The 26,847-nt window shown below is 44.3% G+C and overlaps 1 protein-coding gene across 2 annotated transcripts in view; it reads right to left on the bottom strand.

Moving 5' to 3' along the window:
- Positions 1-603: 603 nt before the first annotated feature.
- LOC147884703 (Cleavage and polyadenylation specificity factor (CPSF) A subunit protein) overlaps positions 604-26,847 on the bottom strand; it is an 82,986-nt gene continuing 56,742 nt past the window's right edge. For both annotated transcript variants that reach the window (XM_087397153.1, XM_087397154.1), the window contains 11 exons: positions 13,665-13,752; positions 13,289-13,476; positions 11,065-13,183; positions 10,037-10,353; positions 4,578-4,890; positions 4,323-4,478; positions 4,084-4,225; positions 3,917-3,993; positions 3,498-3,640; positions 1,682-1,790; positions 604-1,200 (listed from right to left, as the gene is read on the bottom strand). In XM_087397153.1, the coding sequence (XP_087253279.1) occupies positions 988-1,200; positions 1,682-1,790; positions 3,498-3,640; positions 3,917-3,993; positions 4,084-4,225; positions 4,323-4,478; positions 4,578-4,890; positions 10,037-10,353; positions 11,065-13,183; positions 13,289-13,476; positions 13,665-13,752 (3,865 nt within the window). In that variant the 3' untranslated portion in view covers positions 604-987. The remainder of the gene's footprint in view (positions 1,201-1,681; positions 1,791-3,497; positions 3,641-3,916; positions 3,994-4,083; positions 4,226-4,322; positions 4,479-4,577; positions 4,891-10,036; positions 10,354-11,064; positions 13,184-13,288; positions 13,477-13,664; positions 13,753-26,847) is intronic.

Below are 26,847 nucleotides of genomic sequence, written 5' to 3'. Positions count from 1 at the left end.
CAAAAACAGATTATGCTACTCTCAGTGGGAAGGAATAGGACTATTTGAAAGAATTGGGTTGTCACAAGATTAACAAGGGAACTATCTTTAGATTGCTGGGAATACCCATGGGGTTTGGAATTTCCATGAAACAAAGGTGGGACTGTTCTTGGAGAGGTTTTAATGTGTGCCCGTGCAAGCGCAGAGAGAGAGAGAGAGAGAGAGAGAGAGAGAGAGATAGAGAGAGAGAGAGAGAGAGAGAATGCCACCGCCAAAATCATACATGGTTGATTGTAATTCTATCAAAAGTCTTTACAATCAATTATTTCTAGTGATCCTAGATGTGTGTCCTTTTCTCACTCAACATGTCAGTCCTGAATAGTTACATAATGCTCAATACATCGCTAGGACCAATCCTCATGACTTTGATCTAGTATTCCATATTGCAAAGATGTCAGAATGCTTCCTTTAAAGACGCAACATGAGGGACCAATGTGTCATGCATATCTAACAGATATGATCTAGAAAATTCGAAATTGCTATCAAAATGTGAAAAGAAACCTCGAGTATGCAGGTCCTAGTTCAAAAAAAAGATAAAGATTACCATTTCTGAGACTTCCCCCCAAGGCTTCTCACATACCTGTTGAGATGGAAACCGTATTGGACAACTGCTGAGAAATCCAAAGTTGAAGCGTTGAGGACAAGCACAGAAGCTGGTAACAGAAAGCATTAGTCCTTCCATGATCATTTAATAGCCTGAATAAGTTGCATTACATCTGTCTCATTGATTATCAGCTGAGACATTTTTAGGCCGGTAGGAAAAAAGAGTCATGTGTTAATCTTGTTTTAGAAGTCCATAGTCTTAAGAGTGGCACTTGCTGTAAGTTCTTATGATACAAATTTCATAATTTACATGGACCTAAAATTACTCATTTGCTACACAGTGCAGTGTCCTAAAGAAGTGGGTGCAACATGTAATGCTCCACTATGGTGATGAGTGCAAAAGTTTCAAGTTAAGGAATTGTGAACTCTCTCGAGCAATCTCAGAACTCGCTCTACAGGCACACTTCCCTGGGAAGGTGTACGCAAGGTTAGGCAAAAGGAGCTCAAACTCTCCAAGCCCAACCCCGGTTGATCTGCCAGTACCGAACGTTGCTGTGTGCTAGTGAGTTCCAGGAATTGTCCAAGCATGTCACCATCAAGCACTTTGCACACTCCAGCCTGCAAATGTACCAAAGACTTCAGATAACATAAAAGAAAGATATTGTCATCAATGTGCAGCATCTATGATCTATCTGTGATCTACTGAATCCCGTCCCCCCCCCCCCCAACAAATAAATTTTATTTTGTTTATTTTAGACCAAAACATTTCAAAAAAAAACCCAACTGTATTGATGACAACATCTATGATCTATCTGTGATCTAGTGAAGCCCGCCCCCCCCCCCAAAACAAATATATTTTATTTTATTTATTTTAGGCCAAAACATTAAAAAAACAACCCAACTGTGGAACACGCATCTAAAAAATTGGCTCAATAGGGCCATGAAATGAAAAAAATTCCTATTACAAAAATAATCAACTTAATGCAGCAAGACTACAGAAGAAACCATTCTCAGGACCATGCAAATATACACTATTAATGGAACCCACAGGCTTCTCAATATCAAGTACAGCAGCCGAAACTGTGTACGTGGCACTTACAGGACAGCCTCTACCGCGGAAGAGTGCATGATTATTCCCAAGAAGAGGTGCAGTGAGAGGGTACAATGCCAACCTCCTCTGAACTGCGTCTAGTAAGTCATATTCTTCCCTGAGGCCAGATGATGAAGAAAAAAAAAGGTCAAACCAGATTTGCCTGAACTGAATAAACTGAAAAAACTTGTACAATATCTCTTAATTTTTTAACATTGCTAAATTTGATCTGCAATAAGAGGATACAATGCCTAATACTGTCTGAACTGCATCTAGTAACATAATTTCTCGAAACTCTCCATTGCAAAGGCTCTTGATTACGTATGTGCTTGAGGTCACAGTAACCTGATCAGTATCATCTAATCTTAGAGAAACTCTAACCATGCTCCAGCATGAGGATGGTCAGGACTGGAAAGAGGGTCAGTTTCTCTGGGGTTTTTTTTCAGCTGGATGGGTCGAATGGGCAAAAGGAACTTAGGTGGGCGGGGGGGGTAACCCTCAAGCCCGTCTTGCATAGCTATTACGGCCCACAACTTATCACCACTAAATAGTTATCTTATGCTCACAAACAATACAAACATATCCACATGCGCACATGGCGCACATGCCTGCACACACCCACACTTCAGCCCCTCCCCATAGAACGCAACTCTATAATATTGTAAATGTTATGCTAACAAGATATGCTCTTAGCCTACTTCAGTCCCGCTAGTACACTACACTCAATGGTATATGACACTGTCCTATCAAGAAATATCCTCACACACACATGCATGTCCATGATAGAGCAGGTGAACACCTATATGGTACACATGAGTGCAAATGCACACACTTCAGTCCCTCCTCTCCAAAACAGGTGCGCAGAAATGCACACAGACGGGCATATATGTACTGAAGTCCTTGCTCTGGGTCTCTGTTACTTCCACATAGATCTGCACATGCATGTATAAAAACAAACAAGCGTTCCAGTTCTCAACCTGCATGCATACTCATGAATGCACATGTTCGCACAAACTCAGTCCCCCTGCCCTCATCTGTGCACGCACACAGACTTGGGCACAAGAGCCATTGCTCTGAGTTACCATTATTCATGCACACAAGGAAAAGAATCTGTGCATACGATACTCATTGCACTGAGTTTCTGTCAGGGCTCCAGATATGGGACTATGTTGGTCATGATCGGACTAGCATTTATGGAACACAAGCACACGCAAACACATGCATGTGCATACACAAATTCAGCCCCCTTCCCCAATCCATGCATGCGCACAGACATGGGCACAGATAAACAATTCAGATACTCCAGCACTTGAACACATATGCATACAAGCAAACACATGCACACGTCTGTGTATCATTGCCCACAGTTTGTCAGGGCTCTAGATACTAGGTTCATCATGATGGGGCTAGCATTTACAGAGAATGCAAAACACCAAAACCTTTCCTTGCAAAATTGCAAAAGTAAAATATTGTCATGTTCTGGTATCCTATTAGACAGGATAGGATCAATGATACAGCTTGAGAAACATAAAACAGACGCCCCCCCCCCCCCTTCCCCCCCGACAAACCACACTGGAGAGAGAGAGAGAGAGCGCTAAAAAAATACAACACCAAAAAGATGAAACATCATCGTTAAGCCAGACCAGGAGTCCCAAGACCTCGCTGGAATCTTTCATGACATGAGGATTCTCCATAAAGCATTACTTAATCAATTTTGCGAAGGGTAATAGTCTAGCTCCCGTTTTTATTCCTGCCACCATTTACTCTAGAAAACCGATGCTTTATTAAAAGTCTAACAAGGTTTTTGACATCAGTTTGGTCCTACCTGGTAATCTGGATGAAAATAACAACACTGCCAAGAAGAGTGCTGGCAACAACCGAAGACTCAGCTGATTCAGTGGTAAGGTTGGTGTTCTTGCTGCAAGTCTTTAAACTGTCGTCTGCTGACACTTTATATGCAAATGATCCCTGACAAATATGGAGGCAAAATAAATTATCTGAAACGATAAGCCAGTTTCCTGATTATCCCACTTCTTTCCCAAAACTCTTTGATCAGCAAAACAAAAACAAAAAAAATTGGCATTTCATGTTTTTAGCGGTTTCTACTTTACTATGTCCCATGCTCATACATGAAAATGCGGAAAGCTGGCATGATTAATGTAGCAAAGCTGATATTAACCTTCTCTGTCCCCGATTCAACCTTGATAATGGTAAAAACGAAAGATGCTGCATGAACAGACTGACCTTACAAATTCTCATTATGATCTCTCCCATATGATACCAGCAACCAAGTATGAGATTGCGTTTAGGACTTGAACTGTCTGAGAGAAGGACAAAATTATTTTCAGGGAATAGAACCACTAAATATAGAGTACAACCTTATCTTGTAACAAATACACATATGCACAAACCTTCAGTGAGACTCACGCAAGACAAAGCGCTGAAATTCCCAAGACGATCTGTAACCAAAGCTGTTTCCAGATCCATTAAAACGCAGTCTGCAACTAATCGCCGTGCTGGATCACAGAACAACTGTTCTAGCTTGTGGAGATCCTGTCAAAAGAAACACGCCGTTTCAATGTACACGACAAATCATACTTGGAAAACAAACCAACGATATTTCTAGCCCCGCTCTGTTTGCAGTAATCACCTCTTGATATGAATAAAACAAAATTCCATCCCGGCAATCCCCAACAGCAATTCTGTTCAAATGAACTGCAATGCATGTGATGACAAACCGGGTCTTCACTGTATCAAAACGCCTCAGACGGTTTGGTGAGTCACTTGGAAATCCTAAACAAGACAGCTGGGAGGAATATAAAAACTGTGTCAAAACAGACATTTTTTCTTGAAAAGAATCCACCAAGGACTGAAACTGCACAAGTAAAGGTCAAGTACACTTTACACTGTTGCCAGCAGAAGCCAATATGTATTGGTCAAGGTAAGGGGTGACGGCAAGTACAACTCCTGATAATTGCACATGACTCTTCAAATTTAACTCCCAACCTTCACCCTCTGCAAATCTCAAACTATCTCTGCCCGATTCTTCAACAGCCATATCTATATCATTGGTAAGCAAAGGTTCTGAATTATGACTTGATGACTCTGAGAATGGCGAGCTTGATGCAGCCCCTGAACTTGATCCACTAGAAAAAGCAACACCATTGCCTGATGTATGTTTCGGTTCTAATCGGAATACCAGAAGACGTCCTTTGACACTGCAAGAGCAATGGCCAAATAAGCATTTCACATCCACGAGCTCGAAACCACAGACAGGAAGCACATATTTACTTCAAGCCCATGCAGCACCCAGGTCCTATTTTGTCTGTGCCCTTCTGTCTTAACTGTGCAAATTGGCAAAGACCCTATGACAAATCAATTTTAGACATGATGTGTGAAAATAAAAATTCCACATGCAACGCTTTTTGTGCACATTTCTTACATTTTTTTTCAGATAAAGGCTGTCATACATGGATGGCATATTTTCAGTAACTAAGATTTCAGTATCAACTCTGTAATAAATTGGCAGACAATTTGATGTAGTCCTTCTTGATCAATGATCAACCACTAATATGCACACACACTCCTCACCCAGCAGCCAGCACCTGATCCCTCGCAGCTACGTCATGTGCATTGCTCACCACTGGAGAGATCAGACACCCAGTTCTTGAAGCTACATAATGGCCGAGACAAAGATACATGGAATAAGTACCCTGTCCCGATCTTGGCAAAGCTTCAAAAAAAGCAGTCTGCACTGGTTTCTCGCACATATGGACACTTAACACCCATCATTCCTGTTCACACAGCAAAGGCTCCCATGAGCCATGAAAACTACAGGAGCATTATGATTGGGCATGTCATATCCATGATATAGGTCTCAATACTCAATACGCAGGTTAGCCAATTTGCCAAGCCCCAAGGGCTCAAAGCTGAAGGACAGACAGGCTTCCGAGCAGATCATCCAAGATCACATGCTAGCACCCAAGGTGTCCTTGAGGAGGACGGCACACGGAGATAGAGGGTTTACTGCTGCTTTGTGGGTTTTTGCAAGGCTTTTGATACAGTGCCGAGAGCGCATTTCATCAGACGCATGCAAGACTTGGGATCATCTAGGCAATCATGACACTTTATAAGACGGTCTCAACCAAAATTCGGATCAAGAGAACTTTGTTTGGCTATCGGGGTCAAAAACGGTTGTCCATTATCATCAACTCTCTTTGGCTTCATCGAGACTCTAGGTGGGGCAGGCTCATGTCTCACAGGCTCTTTGATTCAACAAGATTGATGTGGTCTTACCCTAGCCTTTAGCCGAGGCCTAGAGCAACACCTGGATGCATTACATACCTTCTGTGAAAGACATGATTTGAAGGTCAATCTCGGTAAAACCAAGGTTATGATCTTCAATACATCTATAGCAGCCATGCATTGACAGTAAGTTCACCTTTGATGGTTACCGGCGGAGACTATTACATCATGCACATATCTGGGAGTGCTTTTCTATGGCCCGATCTTTATGAACCAGTGATACAGGCCTCATTGAGCAGGGGGTATGCCAGGCTTGGTAGGCTTGAGGTAGTACTTTCACTCTCACTTCCAAGATCCGCGAACCAAGACCTTCTCTTTGATTCTTTGGTCCATCCACCTGTTATGTATGGCAGCCCATGTTAGGACACCGATCTATCAGAGAGGTAGACTCTAGGGTATGGAGAGGCCCCAAGTTCTTTTCTTAGCACGGATGATCTGCAGGAAGCAATCAGCCCTACACCACATCACCTTGGCTAAGTTTGGGGTCCATCGCAACTTGAAGTGGCATTCCAGGTGATCACGTATACGGAGTAATAGCTTTTGGTTCCTCGACCTTAGGTTGGCAGACGTTACCATGGCTAGCCTTATTTGGACCCATGACATTAGCAATTGAGGATGATCAGAGGTGTTGATATGCAGATAGTTTGCAAGCCTAAGATGCCACATGGACAGATTGCCTTCTTTTCAATATAGCCTTCAGGCCCCTCTATTTCGCTCACTCATCACGAGGCTAACCAAATCATTCGAGAGGATCCCATACAACTACACACATATAGGACCTGGTTAGCACCTAGCACAATCCCTATGAATTTGAACTTCCACAGAGATCATCGCCTACAAATATCCCCATAGGATCTCGATGGGGCGATTCCGTGCTTTCAGAGGTCATGTGTACTATGATATTCGAGGTCATCACAATTGTCTCTTCAGAGATGGCTTTGACGCTTATCCAGCCTCTCGGTCCATTAGAATTAGAGATGTTTAGCAATCTTCGTACACCAAGCCATATGACACAGAGACCAGCTACTTAGAACAGTAAGACAAGATCGGGAGGCTCAACCAGACTTCGATATCAAAGGGTGTATCACCAACCGCATCACGGGCCAGCAATCCTAGGAGACCGTGCAGCCAAGAAACCCACAGATGAGGATTGGGAATCTTTCCTCCATGTTCACCAAACCAAGGACAAAGGGCACACCCCTCATCCATGAATTTTTTAAAAACAATACACAGTAGCATACCTTTTAGACACCCCAATCTACTCTATCATAAGCTTTCTTGAATCCAAGAGTAGAATAGTAAGGTCTTAGCCACTCCAAGCCTCAAAAAATAAAAAAGGTATTACCCAAAATGTTGCACCCATGCACAAAGCCAATCTCTGTGCCATGTATCAAGTCAGGACGTGGAGCCTATAAACAAAGGTTTATTGCCTTCGCTAGGATTTTACATGCAATCCCCAAAAGTGTGATCGTCCTCACTAATTTATCAAATTCATGCACCCCTCCTTAGGGATGGGATGGACAAGACTCTCAATCAATAAGCATATCTATAGCATAAGTGATATGATCACAAATATCCTCTCACAACGTAAAGAAAAAATTGAGTCAAACCATCTAAACCTGAACACTTACCCTTCTGAAGGTAAATACAATCTTGAATTCCAAGTTGGTGAAAGATGCATCAAGAGAGATCCTCATATATAGTTTCACCAAAATTGGGACTCTCTATCAGATCCTCATGCACGCACAATCTCTATCAATCGTGCCTCGATTGCAGTGAGAAGGGAAGCATAAAAATTAGAAGCAATATGCATGATACAAGGGCCTGACTACAAGACCCAATCAAAGTCAATCCATTGAGAAACACTTTCTCTACCAATTCCAAGACAAAGGGTAGAGAAAAAGTGTTTATTGACTCTTTCCCGCCAACTGAAACCAGAAGGACTCTCTGAGAGCTCAGCTTACTCTCCATGAAAGTCTATTGGTGAACCCTTGCTGCAACAAGGCTTTCGTGGACCCACCCAACTAAGAGTCCTTTATGTTCCTCCCTTTGCAAGGCTGTCTGACTGACAAAAAGCAATCTCCTGCCTAGGGATATCATTCTCTTGGTCTTGGCATTAGAGAGTTGGAAACCACTAATATCAGAAAGAGTTGCTACCAGAGCAAGAGGAGATCACAAATCATCCTGCAAGTAGGTATTCAACATCTGTATAATCAGCACTAAAAGATACACCTTTATAAAAAAGACATTTGAAAACCTTAACACTGACAGACTGAGCATGAGTATGAGACTTGAAAATAGAAATAATGATAAGATGATTATGTAAAGTAGATATCCTATGAGCAATACATATGTTAACACCTATATCCAAAATCCGATCATCCCCAAAAAATACCTCAATCCATGCATGGATGGGACTCAAGTGTCCTCTATTTGACCAAGAAACTAGAAGCGACTAAGGCAAAGCATAAAAAGCATCATCAACCCAACAATCTCTGCCTTTGAATCGAAAAAGGAAAATATCCCAAGAAGTTCTCTAAAGACAGTGAATGCCACCTTCTCTCTTTCCTCTCTTTCATATTCCACCATGTTGAAATCACCTCCAATTAAACAAGAGTCAGCAATATGGGTCCAAGAAAGTAGCTCCTTCCAGAAAAGGACTCTATCCCGTCTATTATTGGGAGCATAGAGTTTGAGGAAGCCCATCTCACATCCATATATCAACAAAATAATCCACTAAGCCCTTATGGAATTATAATAATAGCATGACCAACCACAAGGCGAAGAATGGTGGTTGAAATAGAAGTACAAGTCCCTTATTACCAAATGCAGCAAACCAAAAAGTATGACCTCAAAGCAGCTTACCTGACTTACAGCAATCCCTAAGGTCTAGTTTGTGTTCGTGGATAAAAAGAATACCAATGGGACCCCTCAAACCTAGGATGCTATTCATTACAAAACCCAATGACCACTTCAAAAGTTGCACCAATGGTGGGGTGTAGCCAGTGATAAACCTAAGGAAGGTCTGGAAACCTAATAAACAAAGAAGTGATCCAAAGGAGAGAAGAATACCATCTTGGAGGAGAGGGCGAGAGAGATACCCTGAAGTACCTGTGCAGTGATGTCTGCTGGATCAAAAACCACAAAGAAACCTCTATCCATAAGCCACACATCTGATAAGTGATGAGAGATCAGGAGATAAGGCAGAGAGCATCCAATCCCAAGTTTGATGCCGTCAAGGGTGGTATTGCAAGCAAAGGTTACAGTCAAGCTTTCCTGGTCCACATCTTTTTATCACTGCTGCAACTCATCTTTTGAGAAAATCTAGGTTCTCACTATCAATGAGGTGGAGGAAGAATTGGCTGAGGACGACTTGAAGCTAACAAAGAAAATCCCTGCTGCAAAAGACCTGCAGGAAGTAGCTACGGGGAAACTGCTGGTAAGGGAAAGAGAACGAGGGAACGAAATGAAACCATTGTCTTGAACATTTATCCCTGTGACTGGTCCAGCATTTCATACTGTCTTGACACTATATCTGGAGCTTGAGACCTGGACTGGGCCTGCAGAGGGAGGGAAAGAGAATAGTACAAAAATATGCACCTTTTGCGGGGGGGGGGGGGGGGGGGTTGTTTGGTGGTGGCACGCAGGGAGCAAAAACGGGGTTTGGGGAGCAGGAACAGAGGCTGGGAAGGCACAAATGGGAGTACAGGTCGAGCAGTAGGAGAAGCAGCAGCAAAAATCCAAGTACCGACTCTTTTGTTTTGGCTCCTGGTCACTACAAAGTTTTGGTTTGTCCATCTCCAAGATGATCAGTATGACTCTAGTTTCCTTCCCTGTATGTGTAACGTAAGGATAGTACACACACAACTACTGTAAAATGAAATGAAATCGTCTGAAGCAGTGTAATAGAAAGAGCAACTATCTAAGTTCATTCCACCTGCTCAAGCATAGATTATCAAACACAGGACATAATTCAAGCTACCTTGCCTAGCAAAGAAGAGGACATGCAAGCCCAACCAAATAATCATAGCAGCACCAGATCGGCAATTTGAAAATTACCTTTCAGGTTCACCATTTGGCATCATGGCCCTTCCAGTGGTCAAGCCAGTTCCAACCAATAAAAGATGTTCATTCCCGTACTTCCAAAGCTGCATGCATTTTGGGGTTTCTCCATAATCAAACTTGTATGAAGACAACACAGCCCCACTTAAAGGGTCTACACAGCAAATGTCTGAAATGCAACCAGATACAAGTTCACAATGTTCTGTTCGCATGACCAGCAGTGTTTTGGACTCAGCATGATAGACAATCCTGCGTGGAGTACTGTCTAAAGGTAATCTTTGCACATTCAACCTTTTCGAATGTTCCATCTCCACCTGCACTTCATAGGTGATAGCAAATAACAAGTGTTCAGGTGTGTGCATATGTAAGTATCACACAAGAAAGAGTACACATATGAATGAGCATGTTCACATACACAGCATGTGAGAGATTCTATATGTGAGTTGATGAACAATACAAGCAAGGTGCCCATGCACATGCATGTGCATCTCTCCCCAAATCTGTGTTGCACGTGCATCGGTGTATGTGTTCGTGAGAGTGTAACTGCAATGTGTGTAGGTACAGTGTCCATACGCAATTCAATGGGAGCATACATGTGCATATGCAAGTATCACACAAGAAAGAGTACACATATGCATGAGCATGTTCACATACACAGCATGTGAGAGATTCTATATGTGAGTTGATGAACAATACAAGCAAGGTGCCCATGCACGTGCATGTGCATCTCTCCCCAAATCTGTGTTGCACGTGCATCGGTGTATGTGTTCATGAGAGTGTAACTGCAATGTGTGTAGGTACAATGTCCATACGCAATTCAATGGGAGCATACATGTGCATGTGTAATGAGTTCATGCTGGATTTGCATGTGTGCATACATGTGCAGGTGTGTGCATGGGCATGCATTTGCACACGAGAATTTTGAACATGGTCATATTAGAATTCTGTAAGCATGGGCATGTTCACAAAACATCGTAGTGCAAGCAAAAAAGAAAGCTGGAGCTGAGAGGGAAGTAGAAACAAACCAAATGCAAACTGCAGTCAGCCACAAATAATATGCCTTTAGAACATTCACTGGTCTTCACAGGTGTTGCATGGGTTGAAGGCTGAAAAGAAATTGAAGTATATGCAATCCTTTGACTATGCCTTGCTGTTTGCAGTAGCCATGGACGGTCACTAAGAGCAATAATATCTGTCCGCAGTGAGGCTTGCAAAGGAACCAAGGACACTGGCGAAACTCCAACACGACGAAGAGCAATCAAATGCAGTTGTGTAGGGACCGAAAATTCACTTCCTCCCTGGTGTGCTTCTCCAGCTCCCATTCTACTTTGCATAGATGCTGGCATTTCCCAGGAAATGCTCTGTACACCTGAAGAGGCAGGCATGAACATCTTAGGCTCCACTGTCGGCATATAGTCGAAAAAAGCTGAGCCCTTCACAGGCATTTCTGAGGAAAAAGGACACAAGGGTGGAGCCAAATATGCAGGCCACTCAAACCGAAGAAGCATGCCATTCCTTAGACCACACAGAATGTATGGACGATCGAAAAGAACCAACCTGACATCCTCAGGAACACAACCACTCAATGCTGTTCCCATCGTATTTACAAGAGAAATTTGGCCTACAGCTAAAATTGGAAAATTGTCTCCAGGTATAATAGACAGAAGCTCAACAGATGGTTTGTGAGTCCCGATAATGCAAACTTTTCCTATCTCAACACCACTTGGGAGAGTGGTTTGTGAGCTAGTTTCCACCAAGCCCACTATGGCTGGTGGCACAGGGATTGGAAGAGGTTCTTCTCCTTGAGGAATGGATATGCAAGACACCTCTGCATCGAGCAAGCACTGCTGGAGTTCAAAAAGCTCTTGTGCACCAGTGGATGTGGCTCTCAAACCTAGCATCAATAATAACCCTGGCTGTGACATGGCCAAAATGATGGTCTTATGGGCAACTACTCCCAGGCTTATACTTGATTTGCCTGGCCTCCAACTTGTTGAGAGAGGAAACAGATGATTTATTCCTCTTGGGTGGGCAGCAATAGTGGGGGCACATACGCGAACTTCGTTGCTACAAACTTGGGCCACCCATCCGTCTGCTATACATCCACATGCCAATGTACACACAGAGGGTTCAAAGCCTACTGAATCGGTGATATCTATAAATTTTGGGCCAACAGACAAAACACGTGTTTCTTCAACAAAAGAGAGTACAAGGAATGCATGATATGCATCTCCTCGACATATATACATTGTCCACGTGCCAGTTACTCCTTTATACACAGGTGGTGTACTGATCAACTTCTCCACGCTCACTCCGTTGCGAATTACTCTCAGAGAACCCTCACGACCCACGCCAGAGCAAGCAAACATCTGATCCTGTTTTTCATCATAGTAGTCAACGAGTGCAAAATCCAAAATAGGAGCAATATTCTGGATAAGGCTTCTGCAATTAACCTTGCCGTCTTTAAATTGTAACACCTGCCCATCACCCATTTCTACTAAGGCAGCAACAAATCCACCTTTTGTCCACAATATAGACTTAAGAGGAGAACATTTATACAAGCAATCGCTCAACACGATGCTAATTCCATCTGAATCTCCCTTAACCAATTGAGCCAAAAACATTTCTCCGGTATCCATACCAAACATGAAACTTGGTTGAGCAGACGGCTCAGGCTCCCAGCTCCAGGCAGAGACCAAAGAGGCTGAAGCTCCCTCAAAATTACCACTTTTGTAATCAGTAGAGACTGTCGTTTCCCCTTTGCTTCCCTCAACAGAACTATCATCAACACTCTCTCCAGCTCTTGATACCAGTTCAAGCAAAGCAGACACAGCTTCATTGCAACTTCCTTCTTCATCACCATCTGGACCCCTGGATTCCTTTACTTTTCCTGGGCTTACAGCCTTAACCAAGGAGACCACTGAGGCAATGCGAGGATTAGCAGCATTTCTAATATCCAATAACATTATGTCACCACATCTGAGAAGTAGCATATAACCAGGAAGCATTGGTACATCAATGACAAAATAAGCAAGGGGGCCAGCTGTTAAAGATCCTGAAGGGTTGTACCGCGCCTTTAAATGAATACTGCGCTCCTTTGGGTCACATACAAGAACAAGTAGCTCATTTTGAGTGGCTCCCCTCCTGCACATCATCCGCCAAACTGTGTTAATGTTATGGAAGGGAAGAGTACACTCACACGCTAATAAACAGGCGAAGAGCTTGCTTAGAGATGTGAAGCAACCAAACCTATGCAGAAGCACAGCAAGAACAAGATTAGCAGTGTCTTTAGGTACTGTAAGCTTTGAATCATTTGTACCAGGCACAAAAGCCATACTCCAGATTGTACCCCATAATGTTGAATGTTTTCCTTTCTTTCTCAAAGTTGTTTCATCCCCAGCCACAGGAATAGCAGAATCCCTTGGGTAGACCATCCTCTGAGGCTCAAAAGAGAAGAAATAACATCCAAATGACTATAATAAACATAGAGGACTTTCCATCATACTCCAACGGGAAACCTGTGCACATTGACATCAAAGTGCACAAGGGACATAACTAAGATGATGCGAGACCGCACCTTTCAACACCCCTAATCATGAAAGTGAGAAACTAATCTTGGACAAACCTTGTCAACAATGTTGTTTGCTGCAGAAATAGAAGTTGGAAAAATTGCAATTTTATCTTCAAAAGCACCAACAGCAACTGCACGGCCTCTGCATTTCCCAAAAAATGAGCTATACAATTATTCTTGATGTGCATGGGAAATCTCTTCTGTTAAGTTTGTTTGCACAAACCAACTACACAGGGAAAAACAGAAGACAGCAAATGCACAATCTCAGACACTTCCACCTGCCTAGGAGAATGCATAGAATATTCCTAGTGTCCCCCCCCCCCCCCTTGCCCTTCACTCACTCTTCTAATAACATCAAAACAGATTACACCGATTGGGGGTTGGTCTTTTTTTCTTTTTTTTTTAATAGAAGCCATGCAGAATATTCCTAGTGTCCCCCGCCCCCTTGCCCTTCACTCACTCTTCTAATAACATCAAAACAGATTACACCGATTGGGGGTTGGTCTTTTTTTTTTTGTTTGTTAAGGGGCCAAGGCGAAAACCTCTCAGGCCTAGTTAATTGTTCCAAATTTGTTAACTAATCTTAATTTTGTTTACTCCATTACATCCTAGAAATGATAGGATCTCCATAACATCAAATTAGCATAGCAATCGCTATTGTAAATTTTCCAAATCACCAGAAAGAGCAACTATGACTTGACAACCGAATTAGGAACTTTGCCAAGGATACAAACGTGTATGTGCAAGTGCATGTGTATGTGCACTCGCGTGTGGGCGCGTGTGCGTGCATGCATGTATGTGTGTAAAACTAACACACATGCATGCACATGTCCGTAACATGCATGCGCGCACCATCATAACACTAGAATATATGCAATCTCACAAACTGAGAATTTTCTGGGAGATGACTTAAAGCACTACACAATCTAAAAACCCACAGCAGTCTACTTACCTAAATGCTCTATGGTGAGCACAAACTCTTCTCCTAAGCTTCTCCTACCCACAGGAGCGCTGCACCTCTCCCCCCCGCCCCCCCCGGAAAAAAAAAACCTGCGCCTCATCCTTCACCTTCTCCCTGTGGTTCCCTTTCTCTTCCTGCCTTTCCCGCCCATTTTTTGTAGCACCTCTACCTTCTTTAGGCTGCCCTCCTATTCGTACTTGTTCCCTGGAGGTTCTCAATCATTCGTGCCACTCTTAGAAACTTTCTCTTGGGCCACCTTGCTGTCACGACAAGGTAGGAAGCTGCTGTTCTCTCTTCTGATGGAGTCCTCTAGCTGGCCTTTTTGGGAGGATCTTGATCCTCTTTAGCCTTTTCTTCTCCTTTTTTTTCTTGGAGCTCCAAATCGCCATCGGTTTATCTTTGTCCCCTTGTGTTAGCAATAGTTGTTGTTTTTTCTTTCCTCTTCTTCTTCTTCTTTTGGTTTAGGTTGTGTTGTGGTGGAAATTGAAACTAATTATGTGTGTGTGTGTGTGTGGATCCACTTTTCAATCCTTCTGCTACCCTTCTGACAAACTATCCGGTCTGGAATTACTCTCAAAGCGCTGCCTGTGCCTCTTCTTCAGCATCTTCCTACTCTTGCAGCGCTTTGGGGAGGCCTCTTCATGTTCCCAGACAGGAGTTCTTGCAAGCTTCCCGTGATGTTCACCTTTGAGCTTTGTGGGATATGATGCAGCCCGTGCCATCTCCTCTGGATCTTGATTTGGGATTTGCCCATCCGATGCGCATTAGGCTGCATTTTGCATCTTTTCCCACTACATGTTATCGGTGCCGGCACGTTGGTCATTTTGCACGTGATTGCCCTTTTGCTTCCAGGCCCACTTCTCCTACTGCTCCTTCAGCGGTCAAGGTTACTCTCCCTTCTCCTCCAGTTTTTGCTATCGCTTCATTGGAGAAGCCTTCTTCTACTGCTCTAAAGCACTACTGGAGGAAGGTAGATAAATCACACGCCAATCTTTCTCTTGCTGAAGAAGCTCAAGATCGTACCCCTATTGAGCACCATCAATCTCCTTCTCCTCGGGATTTGGATATGCCCCTTGCAGAGGGGATTTTACAGGATGATCCGCATGCTCTCTCTCAGGTTGCTATCCCGACTGAAGCTGACATTATGGGTCCTGATTTATCTGATGCAGCTCTTTCGTCAAATGCTCCTTCTTCAAAGAGTACAGATATTGATCCAGTTCCTATGTCTGCGAAGACTGTGCCAGAGTCTCTTTCTCTTCAGGATGCAGATGTTTCTTTTTCTTTGGAGTCTTTTCATCCTATGTTGCAACAGGTTTTTGACCCTGTGATTCAAATATTCCGGCTTCCAGCATATATTAAGAAGAATCACAAGGGCAAAAAACAAGTGGTTTTTACTGATGGTGTAGTTTCTTCACTGCATCATTTTTTACAAAGCAACAATCTGAAACTGGAGGATGTTGTGTTTCATCCTCCTCCAGTTTGATCTTGTAACTTCTTACTTGGCTGCCTCATGACTTTTGCTCTGAGGCTTTACTTGGTGGGTTTTTAGATATTTTGGGGGTTTCCCGCACAAAAATAAAAGATTTCACTTTTTAAAATATGTGTGTGTGTGTGTGTGTGTGTGTGTGTGTGTGTGTGTGTGTGTGTGTGTGTGTGTGTGCACACCAAGCATATGCCCAAACTCATCCTCTAAAAACACAACTTAATGCAGTTTCAATCTCATGATAGTCACTCGTAGGGTTGAAAACCATAAACTCCATCATGCATAACATGGACCAGCTACTATGACATCCCCACTAACGTCATCAACGCCCAACAGTGGGTGTAGACCATAGTATAAACATATGCTCACACATATAAATCCACACCCCCCCACATACGAGTGCAGGTGTCTTCCAACAATTAGGATAAAAGAGAAATGAAGGTAGAGAGTGGAGGGTGAACAAGAAAGAGCTGTAGAGGAAAGATGGTCCACAGATCTGTCCCAAAATGACTGCCTCAGGATCTGTGTCTGAGACCTCCTAAGAGAGGATGCCAAAAGCAACAAGGAAAGTTCCTCCTGCAGCCTGCACTGGTCCAAAACAGCTCTAGAAGCCACCACGCAGCCAGAAACACGTGCCAAAAGGTCCAGCACAGCAAAGGACTGTTGGGGTAAAGGCACATTGCCTACCCTTATATTAAAGAATTAAAGTTAGGACACCTATGACTGTCTTAAGACAGTCATAGGGTAAACCTAATCCTAATAAAACTTAAGTGAGTTTGTGGTGTGGCTCACTCATCACTTCACACCCGCACTATTGTGTCTCTCTCTCACTCTCACTCTCTTGCTCCCTTTCCACCTCACTTCCCCTCCACAACTGGTATCAGAGCTTTTCTCTCCCTAGCTTCCTCCCCTCCCGAGCTTTCTCTCCCTAGCCTACTACCCTTTCCGTACGGACGTACGGGCAGCGCCGTACGACCGTACGTCGTCCGTACAGTCGTACGGACGAACTGCGACTACAGCAGGCGGGCGGCGCACCAGTCGACGGCGCGGGAGCAGACCAGTCGACGGCGCGGGAGCAGACCAGGGCGACGGCGCGGGAGCAGACCAGGGCCACGGTACGGGAGCAGGGCGGCGGCGCATTTTCTTGGTATCAGCTCCTCTTTAGCAGCTGTGCGAAGCTGCATCAGGCAGCTGTACAGCTGTACAGCTGCTCCGTGACGCTGCGCAGCGGCGCACTCCTCCAAGGACTGCCGTACAGTTGTACGGATTTCCGTACAGCTGTACGGACGACGTCGCCACATCCACAGGAAGCTACACAGATTTTTCTTCTTTCGATCTGTGTGTAGCAGGGAGGTACATTTTCTTGGGATCTGTGTCCAAAGATTTTTTTTTTGGGGAAGCGTGCTGCTGTAAGGACACAAGTACAGCAGGACAGCAGGAGTTTCTATGCATTTACTGAGGAAAAATCTCAGTTTTGGGTGAAATTATCAAAGGGCTTTTGCCTAGATGTGTTTGCAGTCTATGCCTTGAGGCAGTGTGTAGCCAGGGAGCACACATTTGCTTTATTTCCGCAGTGCATTTGGTGACATTTGTTGCAGGTCACATTCTTTGTACACATTCTGAAAATCTCAGTTGAGCCACGCTTGGTCAGGGCGCATCGAGTTTACTCGGTCCCTAACTGCCCATCGTTGACAGTGCTCAAAAGATTTTCTTCTGGGTGTTTGTACTTTGTGGTTTGTGTTGTTACTGAGTACACAGAGGCAGTCTATGCTTTGCACATTGTCAGGTACAAGAGTCAGAGAGATTTTCATATTGCATGCTACCTCATTGTTCAGGTGTCCTCCACTTGATTCAGGTGTCAGATCAAGGGGCTTTTGCCCAGACTTTGTTTGATTGCACTTGGGTTACCAACAGAGATCTTCAGATGCATTTTCTCCCCTTGGTATAAGGGTGATTGCTTGGGATTTATCCCATTTCCTGTTGCAGGTTTTGTGTGACAGGCTGAAGAGTCATTTACTGTTTTTGGGGTGTCAGTCAAGTATTTTCTGCAATTTGAGACAGTGACATACCTCATCTGAGGTGGGAGAAGTGATCAGTACAGTCAGTACAGCAGTGTTTACAGCAGTCTGAGTGGTTTTGTCAGATAATTATGCACTGTTAAGCTCTTGTTGAGCAGCAGCAGCAGTCTGTAATTACTGTTTTTTATGCCTCTTTGAGCACAGAACAGTTTGTCAGAAGGTACAGTACTTGCAGGGACATTTACTGTTTTGCTGCAGATTTTACTGACAGTAAAAACAGCACTTTTGAGAGTGCTACTGGCTCTTGAATAGAGCAGGCTTTTCTGAGAAATCAGAACTTTATTATTCAGTCTTTTTACTTCCAGGGAGTCAGGTATTTTCCTCATCTGATATGGCATCAGGAGGAGGTGATTCTTCAATTCTGAACATAAAGAAACTGGAAGGAGCACATAACTATGCATTATGGGCAGAACAGTGCTTGAATGTTCTTCTGTTAAAGAAGATTGCTAAGCCCATAAGGGTAAAGGGTGTCAAGCCATCTGATATGGCAGCTGATGATTGGGAAGAGCTTGATTTGTCTGCGAGGGCAGCTATTATGCTTACTATTTCAGACACTCTTGTGTTCAATGTACAGGCTGAAAAGACCTCTTATGGTCTATGGCAGAGACTAGAGGAATTGTATGCCCAAAAGAGCTCAGCCAGTAAGGTTTATTGGCTGAAGAAGCTGGTCGATCTTCGCATGAAGGAAGGTACAGCTATGACCTCACACTTGAGTGAGTTCAATGCTATCTTTACACAGCTGATTGCACAGGGGTTGAATCTTGATGAGGAGTTCAAGGCCACTTTCTTGTTGTGTACCCTCCCTGAGAGTTGGGACACTTTCAAGACCACCCTGTCTAATTCAAATGCTACTCTTATGTATGCTGATGTAGAGAGCTCTCTCCTTATGGAAGAGATGAGCAGGAAGAATAATGCGGGCAGCAAGTCTTCAAATGCTTTGCAGGTACAGGATAGAGGCAGGACTCAGCAGAAGGGGAAATCTGCTAGTAAGTCCAAATCCCGCAGTCAGTCCCGTGGCAAAAAGGACATTGAATGCTTTTATTGTGGCAAGAAGGGACATGTGAAGTCGAAGTGCTTCAAGTTCATACGGGATCAGAAAGCCAAGAAGGCTGAATCACAGGATGCAGGAAATGCAAGCAAAGGCAAAGGCAAGGCCACGCTAGTTGAATTGGATGCAGTCAATGTTGCAGCAGAGGACAGTGACAGTGACATACATGATGTTTTCTGCTCTTCTGCTGTAATAGCACATGCTTTGGTTATTGATGGCCATGACATGCACACCTGGCTCTTGGATTCAGGTGCCTCTTTTCATGTTACACCTCACAGGGAGTGGTTTACTTCCTACACAGGTACTCATGGAGTTGTTCATCTTGGGAACAACTATGCATGTCAGATTGCAGGGATTGGCAGTATACAGATAGTATTTCCTGATGGACAGTCATTTATGCTTGATAGTGTTCGCCATGTGCCGCAAATCAAGAAAAATCTGATTAGCACTGGCTTATTAGATGACAGTGGTTACCACACCACATTTGGGGATTCCAAATGGGTGATTACTGATGGCCAAACAGTAGTGGCTGAGGGTTTTAAGAGTGATACCTTGTACCCTCTTTATGTTTCCAGTATGGGTAATCATGTTGTTGCCATAACCGAGCTGCCAAAGGTTTCATTGTGGCATAGCCGGTTGGGACACATGTCTGTTAAAGGAATGCAAGAACTGTCACGTTTGGGTTATCTGCCGTCTCTTTCATTTTCAGATTTGCCTACTTGTGATCATTGTATTTTTGGCAAGCATTCTGTGACTCCTCATAAGAGGAGGACTCCCCAAAATAGAGCACCACTTGATCTAGTGCACACTGATTTGTGTGAGATGCCACAATTATCACTAGGGGGTGCCAAATATTTTATTACTTTCATTGATGATGCCACACGTAAGGTGTGGGTATATTTCTTGAAGCATAAGGGAGATGCCCTAAATGCTTTCAAGAGATTTGTCGCTCAGGTTGAAAATCGGACAGGTCGTAGGCTGAAATGCCTAAGATCCGATAATGGGGGTGAGTATGTGTCACATGCTTTTGTGCAGTTTTGCCAAGCTAAGGGCATCAAACAGGAACTCACAGCTCCTCATAATGCATCTCAAAATGGTGCCAGTGAGCGGATGAATCGAACTATTCGGGAGAAGGTTCGATGTATGTTGTCTTATGCTGCATTACCCCATGGCTTTTGGGCAGAAGCCGTGCAAACAGCAGTTCACATTATTAACAGGTCACCAAATAAGGCTTTGGAATTGAAAGTGCCAGAGGAGGTGTGGTCTGGCAAGCCACCCTCATATAAGCACTTACGGGTCTTTGGCTGCGAGTGCTTTGCTCATGTACGCAAAGATCTACGCACCAAACTGGATCCAAAGTCTATCAGATGCATCTTTATGGGATATGGTGATGAAGGTGAAATGGGGTACAGATTATGGGATCCCGTTAAACGGAAGATTATACGCAGCAATGATGTCATCTTTAAAGAAGATAGTGTACACAAGGAACCCGTGCAACCTGTGGAATACAGGAGGGTTATTTATAATGATGTTGGACAGCAAAGAATGCCCATTTATATGCAGCAGCAGCCTGCTGCAGATCACCCTGTTCAAGAGGGTATACAGGCTGAAAATCAGCCAGATAATTTTGCCAATGATGCACCACTGGATGTGCCAACTGATGGGGCTGTAGAACAGCCAGATACAATGGTACAGCCACCTGTTATGCATGAAGAACAGGCTGGACAGCAGCCTAATCCGGAACAGTTTGTTAGGAGGAGCACCCGTGCACAACGGCCTCCTGTCAGGTTTGTTCCAGGAGCCAATAATGTGGCTGATTTTATCATGCTAACAGATTGTGGTGAGCCTTCCAGCTTCAAGGAAGCTATGGGAAGAACAGAGAAAAAGAAGTGGGAGAAAGCCATGCAGTCAGAAATGGACTCTCTACTTCAGAATGATACATGGGACTTGGTGCAGTTACCTGCAGGCAGAAAAGTTTTGCCATGCAAGTGGGTTTACAAAGTCAAAGTGGATTCAAATGCTTTACCTCGGTATAAGGCCCGATTGGTTGCCAAGGGATTTAAGCAGGAGAAGGGCATTGATTTTGATGAGATTTTTTCCCCTGTAGTCAAAATGACTACTTTGAGAGCAGTGTTGGCTCTTGTTGCTCATGCTGACATGGATTTATGTCAGATGGATGTGAAGACAGCTTTTCTTCACGGAGATCTCCATGATGAGATCTATATGAGTCAGCCAGAGGGATATGCTGTTAAAGGGAAAGAGCAGCTTGTGTGTAAGCTCAAAAGGAGCTTGTATGGACTCAAGCAGGCACCAAGAGAATGGTACAAGAAGTTTGATGCATTCATGCAGTCCCAAGGGTATTATAGGTGTGAGACCGATCATTGCTTGTACACCAAACGGGCAAAGGATGGCAGTTTGATGCTACTCATTCTATATGTGGATGACATGCTTATTGCCAGTAAATCTCAGCATGAGATTAGTGCTTTGAAGAAACAACTGCATAAGTCTTTTGACATGAAAGACTTGGGTGATGCAAATCATATTCTTGGCATGCGTATTACTCGTGACAGGTCCAAGGGACTTTTGTTTCTGTCACAGAAAGAGTACATTGACAAAGTACTGCAGAGGTTTAAAATGGAGGGGGGGAAGTCCATTAGTACCCCGTTGCCTCCACATTTAAAACTCAGCAGTAAGGACAGCCCCAGATCAGATGATGATAAGGCTGAAATGGCCAAGGTTCCGTATGCATCTGCAGTTGGATCTTTGATGTATGCCATGGTTGCCACTCGTCCGGATATTGCTTTTGCGGTGGGAGTTATCAGCAGGTATATGGCAAATCCAGGCAAGCGGCATTGGGAAGCAGTGAAAGGTGTCTTGAGGTATCTCAAAGGTACCAAAGACTTGTGCATATGCTATGGTAGGCAGGATGCTTTGGTGCATGGTTTTACAGATTCAGACTATGCAGGGAATGCAGATAACCGGAAGTCTACTACCGGTTATATTTTTACATTTGCAGGAGGTGCTATATCATGGGTGTCTCGGTTGCAGAAATGCGTTGCACTATCAACCACAGAAGCTGAATATGTTGCAGCCACTGAGGCTTGCAAGGAAGCAATATGGCTTACTCGGCTGGTGGGAGATTTGGGCATTACAGGAGATATGCCAGTTCTGCATTGTGATAGTCAGAGTGCTATCATGTTGGCAAAGAATCCGGTCTTTCATCAGAAGACCAAGCACATAGAAGTGAAATATAATTTTATCAGGGAGGTACTGGAAGACAAGCGTCTTGAGCTTGTGAAAGTACATACTGATGATAATCCTGCAGATTTGCTCACTAAGAGCTTGCCTACAGAGCGGTTTGCACATTGCCGCCACATCATGGGATTAGGATGAGACCATTCTTACTTTATGGTCTTGTATACAGTAACTGTATATTGCTGTATTTTTATTCTTTTCTCCCCTTTAGGCACATTGGCCTTTAGGTGGGAGGTTGTTGGGGTAAAGGCACATTGCCTACCCTTATATTAAAGAATTAAAGTTAGGACACCTATGACTGTCTTAAGACAGTCATAGGGTAAACCTAATCCTAATAAAACTTAAGTGAGTTTGTGGTGTGGCTCACTCATCACTTCACACCCGCACTATTGTGTCTCTCTCTCACTCTCACTCTCTTGCTCCCTTTCCACCTCACTTCCCCTCCACAAGGACAACTATTAGAAATGACCCAACAGAGGGTACGCACAGCGGAAGACTGGTAGAATAGCCCAGGAGCTCACACAGTGTGGTGTGGGGTGTGGAATCACAAACTTCTTAACTTATGTGCATAAAATAGATGTGCACACTCATCAATAGACAATGAACTAGCCAGATAGAGAAACCACCAAAATAATATATTTCCGTCCAAAGCTATGGACACAAAACAAAAGAGATAGATCCAAAGTCCCACCAATGGTGTGGTCCTCTGATCTTACCACAAGGTACTTCTCCTATCTGCTGGCTATCTCTAGACTCGAGCCCGCGTGCTCCACCTCGAGCGTTTGTAGACTTTTCGTCTAGAATGGTTCTCTCTACCTTACTGCCTGTAGATCAGCCTAGGTAGGCAACCCTTTCTCAGCTTTGTCTGCAGCTTCTCTGTGTCTCCTTCACCTCCTAGATGTAGGCCCAAGGAGGGTCCTCTTGTTGCTTCAATCTGCTGGTGGTTGGCTGCTCCAAAGAATATGATGATCACAACACCTTGCTGCCCTAGAAGACAGCCAAGGTCCAGCCTCTAGGGAACTCAGTCTGCAGCTCACCTTCCACTCTCCTTCACCCCCAGTGTGAGTCCCAACGGAGTGGCTTCTGGCTGCTCTTGTCTGCTCCTGCTCTGGCTGAATGTTGGATATGAAATGAGGCCCAGGGCCTCTCCTTTTATAGGGCTCAAGGCCCCCTTGAACCAACAGACCAGCCAGCACTAATTGGGCCGACTGGCTAGTCTGTAGCAGCCCTAACCAACCGACCAGTTGGTTGGCTGGTTGGCTGCCTATCCAGCCCTATTTAGGGCCATTTGCTCGTCCTTTGTTCCATGCAGGGCCCAGCCCCTTAGGACTGCTTACCCCGCCACCTGCCAGCCCTGCTTGCAGGCCATAGACCTCCTGCCCATATACCTTGCCAAGGACCCCGTCATGCAAGCGCCTCTTCTTCTGGATCACCACGCAATCATGCTCCTCATCAGATCCTTTCTGCCAGGGGAGATCCAAGACATCCTGTCCCCGCCATCTCCCTTTCACAAAGCTGTCTTCTGACGCAGCCATGCTGATGTCTCCAAGTAATTCACTCTTTGTTGTCTTGACTAGCACCCACATGGCAGCCAGGATGCTGCCCGTGTGGCACTCCCTCAAACCCTAGGTTCACCCCCCCCATGCTCTCCTCATATGGGGGCTTACAGATGGGGAGGTGACCTTTCCAACAACAACCTAGGGCACCTGCTGGAGGCAGCCGTGCGGACGTCCGTACAGTCCGCATGAAATTTTTCAAGAAGTTGAAAAATGACTTCTGGCACTTCCTAGAAGTGTGTACTAGCTTTGGAACGGCCAAAACACGCTTAAAGCGGCTGAAAACAGGCTTGAAACAGCTCAAAGCCTGCACAAGAACAACTGAAAACGTCCAACACCTCTAGGAGAGTGAGGAGAGAGAGATGGAAGGTGGGGGAAGCACATGCATACACATGCATGACAAATGGCACCTCCTTCTTGCCATTTGCCCCTTCATTAAAGTCCTAACCCCCATACCAAGAACAACGTTGGTTGTCCTTGGGCCCAACTTTTAGACCCTTTGCCTTGCCCCTAGGACCTAGTGGTGCACCTAGACTTTGCCCCTAGGAACTTCTAGGAAGTGTGCACGTCCTCTAGCCAGTCCCTCATGGCCAAACCATTACAACACTTAACCATTGTTAACCCAAAGTTACAAATATATTTTACATCACTTTTCACGTCCCCGTGATATACCCTACTCTTAAAACAGCAAACTACCTAGGTTGCTGCTGAAAAAGTACAAATAGGAAGAAATAGCCCATACCAGAATATACATCATCTGTAAGATACAACCCGCAATGATAATATGGGCTAGGAGAGCTCAAGAGTTCATCGATACATCAATGCATCCGCTGTGTCGAGTGTCGCGAACACCCATCATGGAGACCTCACGGCAAAAATACTGTCAGCAAGCAGCATCTCGAGTGAGACAATCGGTGCCACCAAGCAATCTCTAGATATATGAGCACTCTGAACCAAGGAAGGGGAGGTGCTACCCTCCTCTCGAGCACCAAGCAATGCTCTAGATCTCTGCTCTGCTGAACCTGTAGGAGCTTGTACTGCAGTGGGCGCAAGTTCAAACGCATCCAAGTAGAGCTGCAAAATTTGAGGTGACTCTGCCAGGTCACCCTCCTCCATCCACCTCGCATCCAGTGCAAGATAATTCTTGAACTTCACCAGGTACCTTTCACTTTTCTTTCCATATGTGCCAAAATCTGTTCTGGAACCAAGACTTCATCCAATTCTTCCACCTCCGGCTGATCCTCATGAAGCAGGTTAGCAGGCACATCACCCTGAAAAGTGTAAGATTTGGGGGAGAGAGAGAGCAAGAGAGTGAGCTGAGAGCTGAAAGCTTGAAAGCTTAGTTGCAATAGAAGAGTGTGAGAGTACAACTGAAAGAGTGAGAGATAAGGTTTTGTCCTAGTGACAAAACCTTAGTAGTCACTAACCATAGTTAGTGGACTAACTGCGGTTAGGGAAAAAAACCTCTTAAAGAGGGAAAAGTGCCCCTAACTAGCTTATTAAATTACATTGGTCACTACTGAATTATATCTGTAATTCTAACACCCCCCTGCAGTGCCAATGTCATGTACAAGGCTGATTAATCACCAAACGGACATAAGTTCAGGGCACTGCGAAATGCCTCAAACTTTTCACGCGGTGGTGCTTTGGTGAAAATATCTGCAACATTGTCATGTGTGGACACAAAGATCATACTGATCTCTCCTGCATGCAACTTCTCTCTGACGTAGTGATAGTGAACCTCAATGTGCTTCGTGCGAGCATGAAACACTGGATTCTTTACCACTGCAATGGCACTCTAACTATCAGTGAGAATTGGAGAAGGACCCTCCAATGACAGATGAAGATCAGCAAATAGACGTCGCAGCCAGACACATTCAACTGTTGCTGTGAAAGCTGCCCTGTACTCAGCTTCAAATGATGAGGTAGCCACTGTAGATTGTTTCTTGCTCAGCCAGGAAATGCAAGATTTACCCAAAAAGAAACAATTGCCACTAGTGGACTGCCTAGTGTCATAATTACCAGCCCAATCTGAATCACTGTAGGCATGCATCTGCAAGTCACCCCCCCTGGGAAATAACAAGCCAAAAGACTTCCTGCCCTGCAAATAACGGAAGATGCGCTTAACTGCCTGCCAATGCATAGTTTTTGGGATGTGCATATACCTGCTCACCTGAGATACTGCAAAATGAATATCAGGTCTAGTGTTGCAGAGATATATGAGGCATCCAACAGCCTGACTGTAAAGTGTGGCATCAACTAATTCTCCTGCAGCATGCATTGTGAGTTTCAGCCCCGACTCCATGGGAGTGGCTATGGGCTTACAATCATGCATGTTAAATCTGTCCAAGAGTTTCTGCACATACTTGGACTGAGACATAACAGTGCCACGTCTCTCTTGAGAGAACTGGATCCCCAAATAAAAGTGAAGCAGTCCCAAATCTGACATGTCAAAGTTGGTCTGCAAATCAGCTTTGAAATCTGCAATATTATCTTCATTGGACCCTGTGAGCAGTAAGTCATCGACATAAAGAAGGATGACTAAAATTTCCCCCCCATCCATCTTGATGTAGAGGGTGCTCTCAATAGGACTATTGTGCAGCCCCTTGCTGGTCAAAAAGGCATGAATCTTGGCATACCATGCACGAGGGGCCTGTTTCAGCCCATACAAAGCTTTGTTTAGCTTGCATACCTGAAGTGCATTTGCTGTAATTTCAAAGCCTGGAGGTTGTTTGACATAAACCTCTTCCAACAAGTCTCCATTTAAGAAGGCTGTTTTTATGTCCAACTGATGAACATTCCACTCAAAATGTGCAGCCATTGCAATAACAGATCGGATGGTGGTCATCCGGGATG

Source organism: Dipteris shenzhenensis, chromosome 26 (genome assembly GCF_047967505.1).
Source record: "Dipteris shenzhenensis isolate YYH24624 ecotype China chromosome 26, Dip_SZ_1.0, whole genome shotgun sequence".
Classification (NCBI taxonomy): Eukaryota; Viridiplantae; Streptophyta; class Polypodiopsida; order Gleicheniales; family Dipteridaceae; genus Dipteris; species Dipteris shenzhenensis.
The sequence above is the reverse complement of the archived record's forward strand: the minus strand, read 5'-3'. Positions and strand labels throughout refer to the sequence as shown.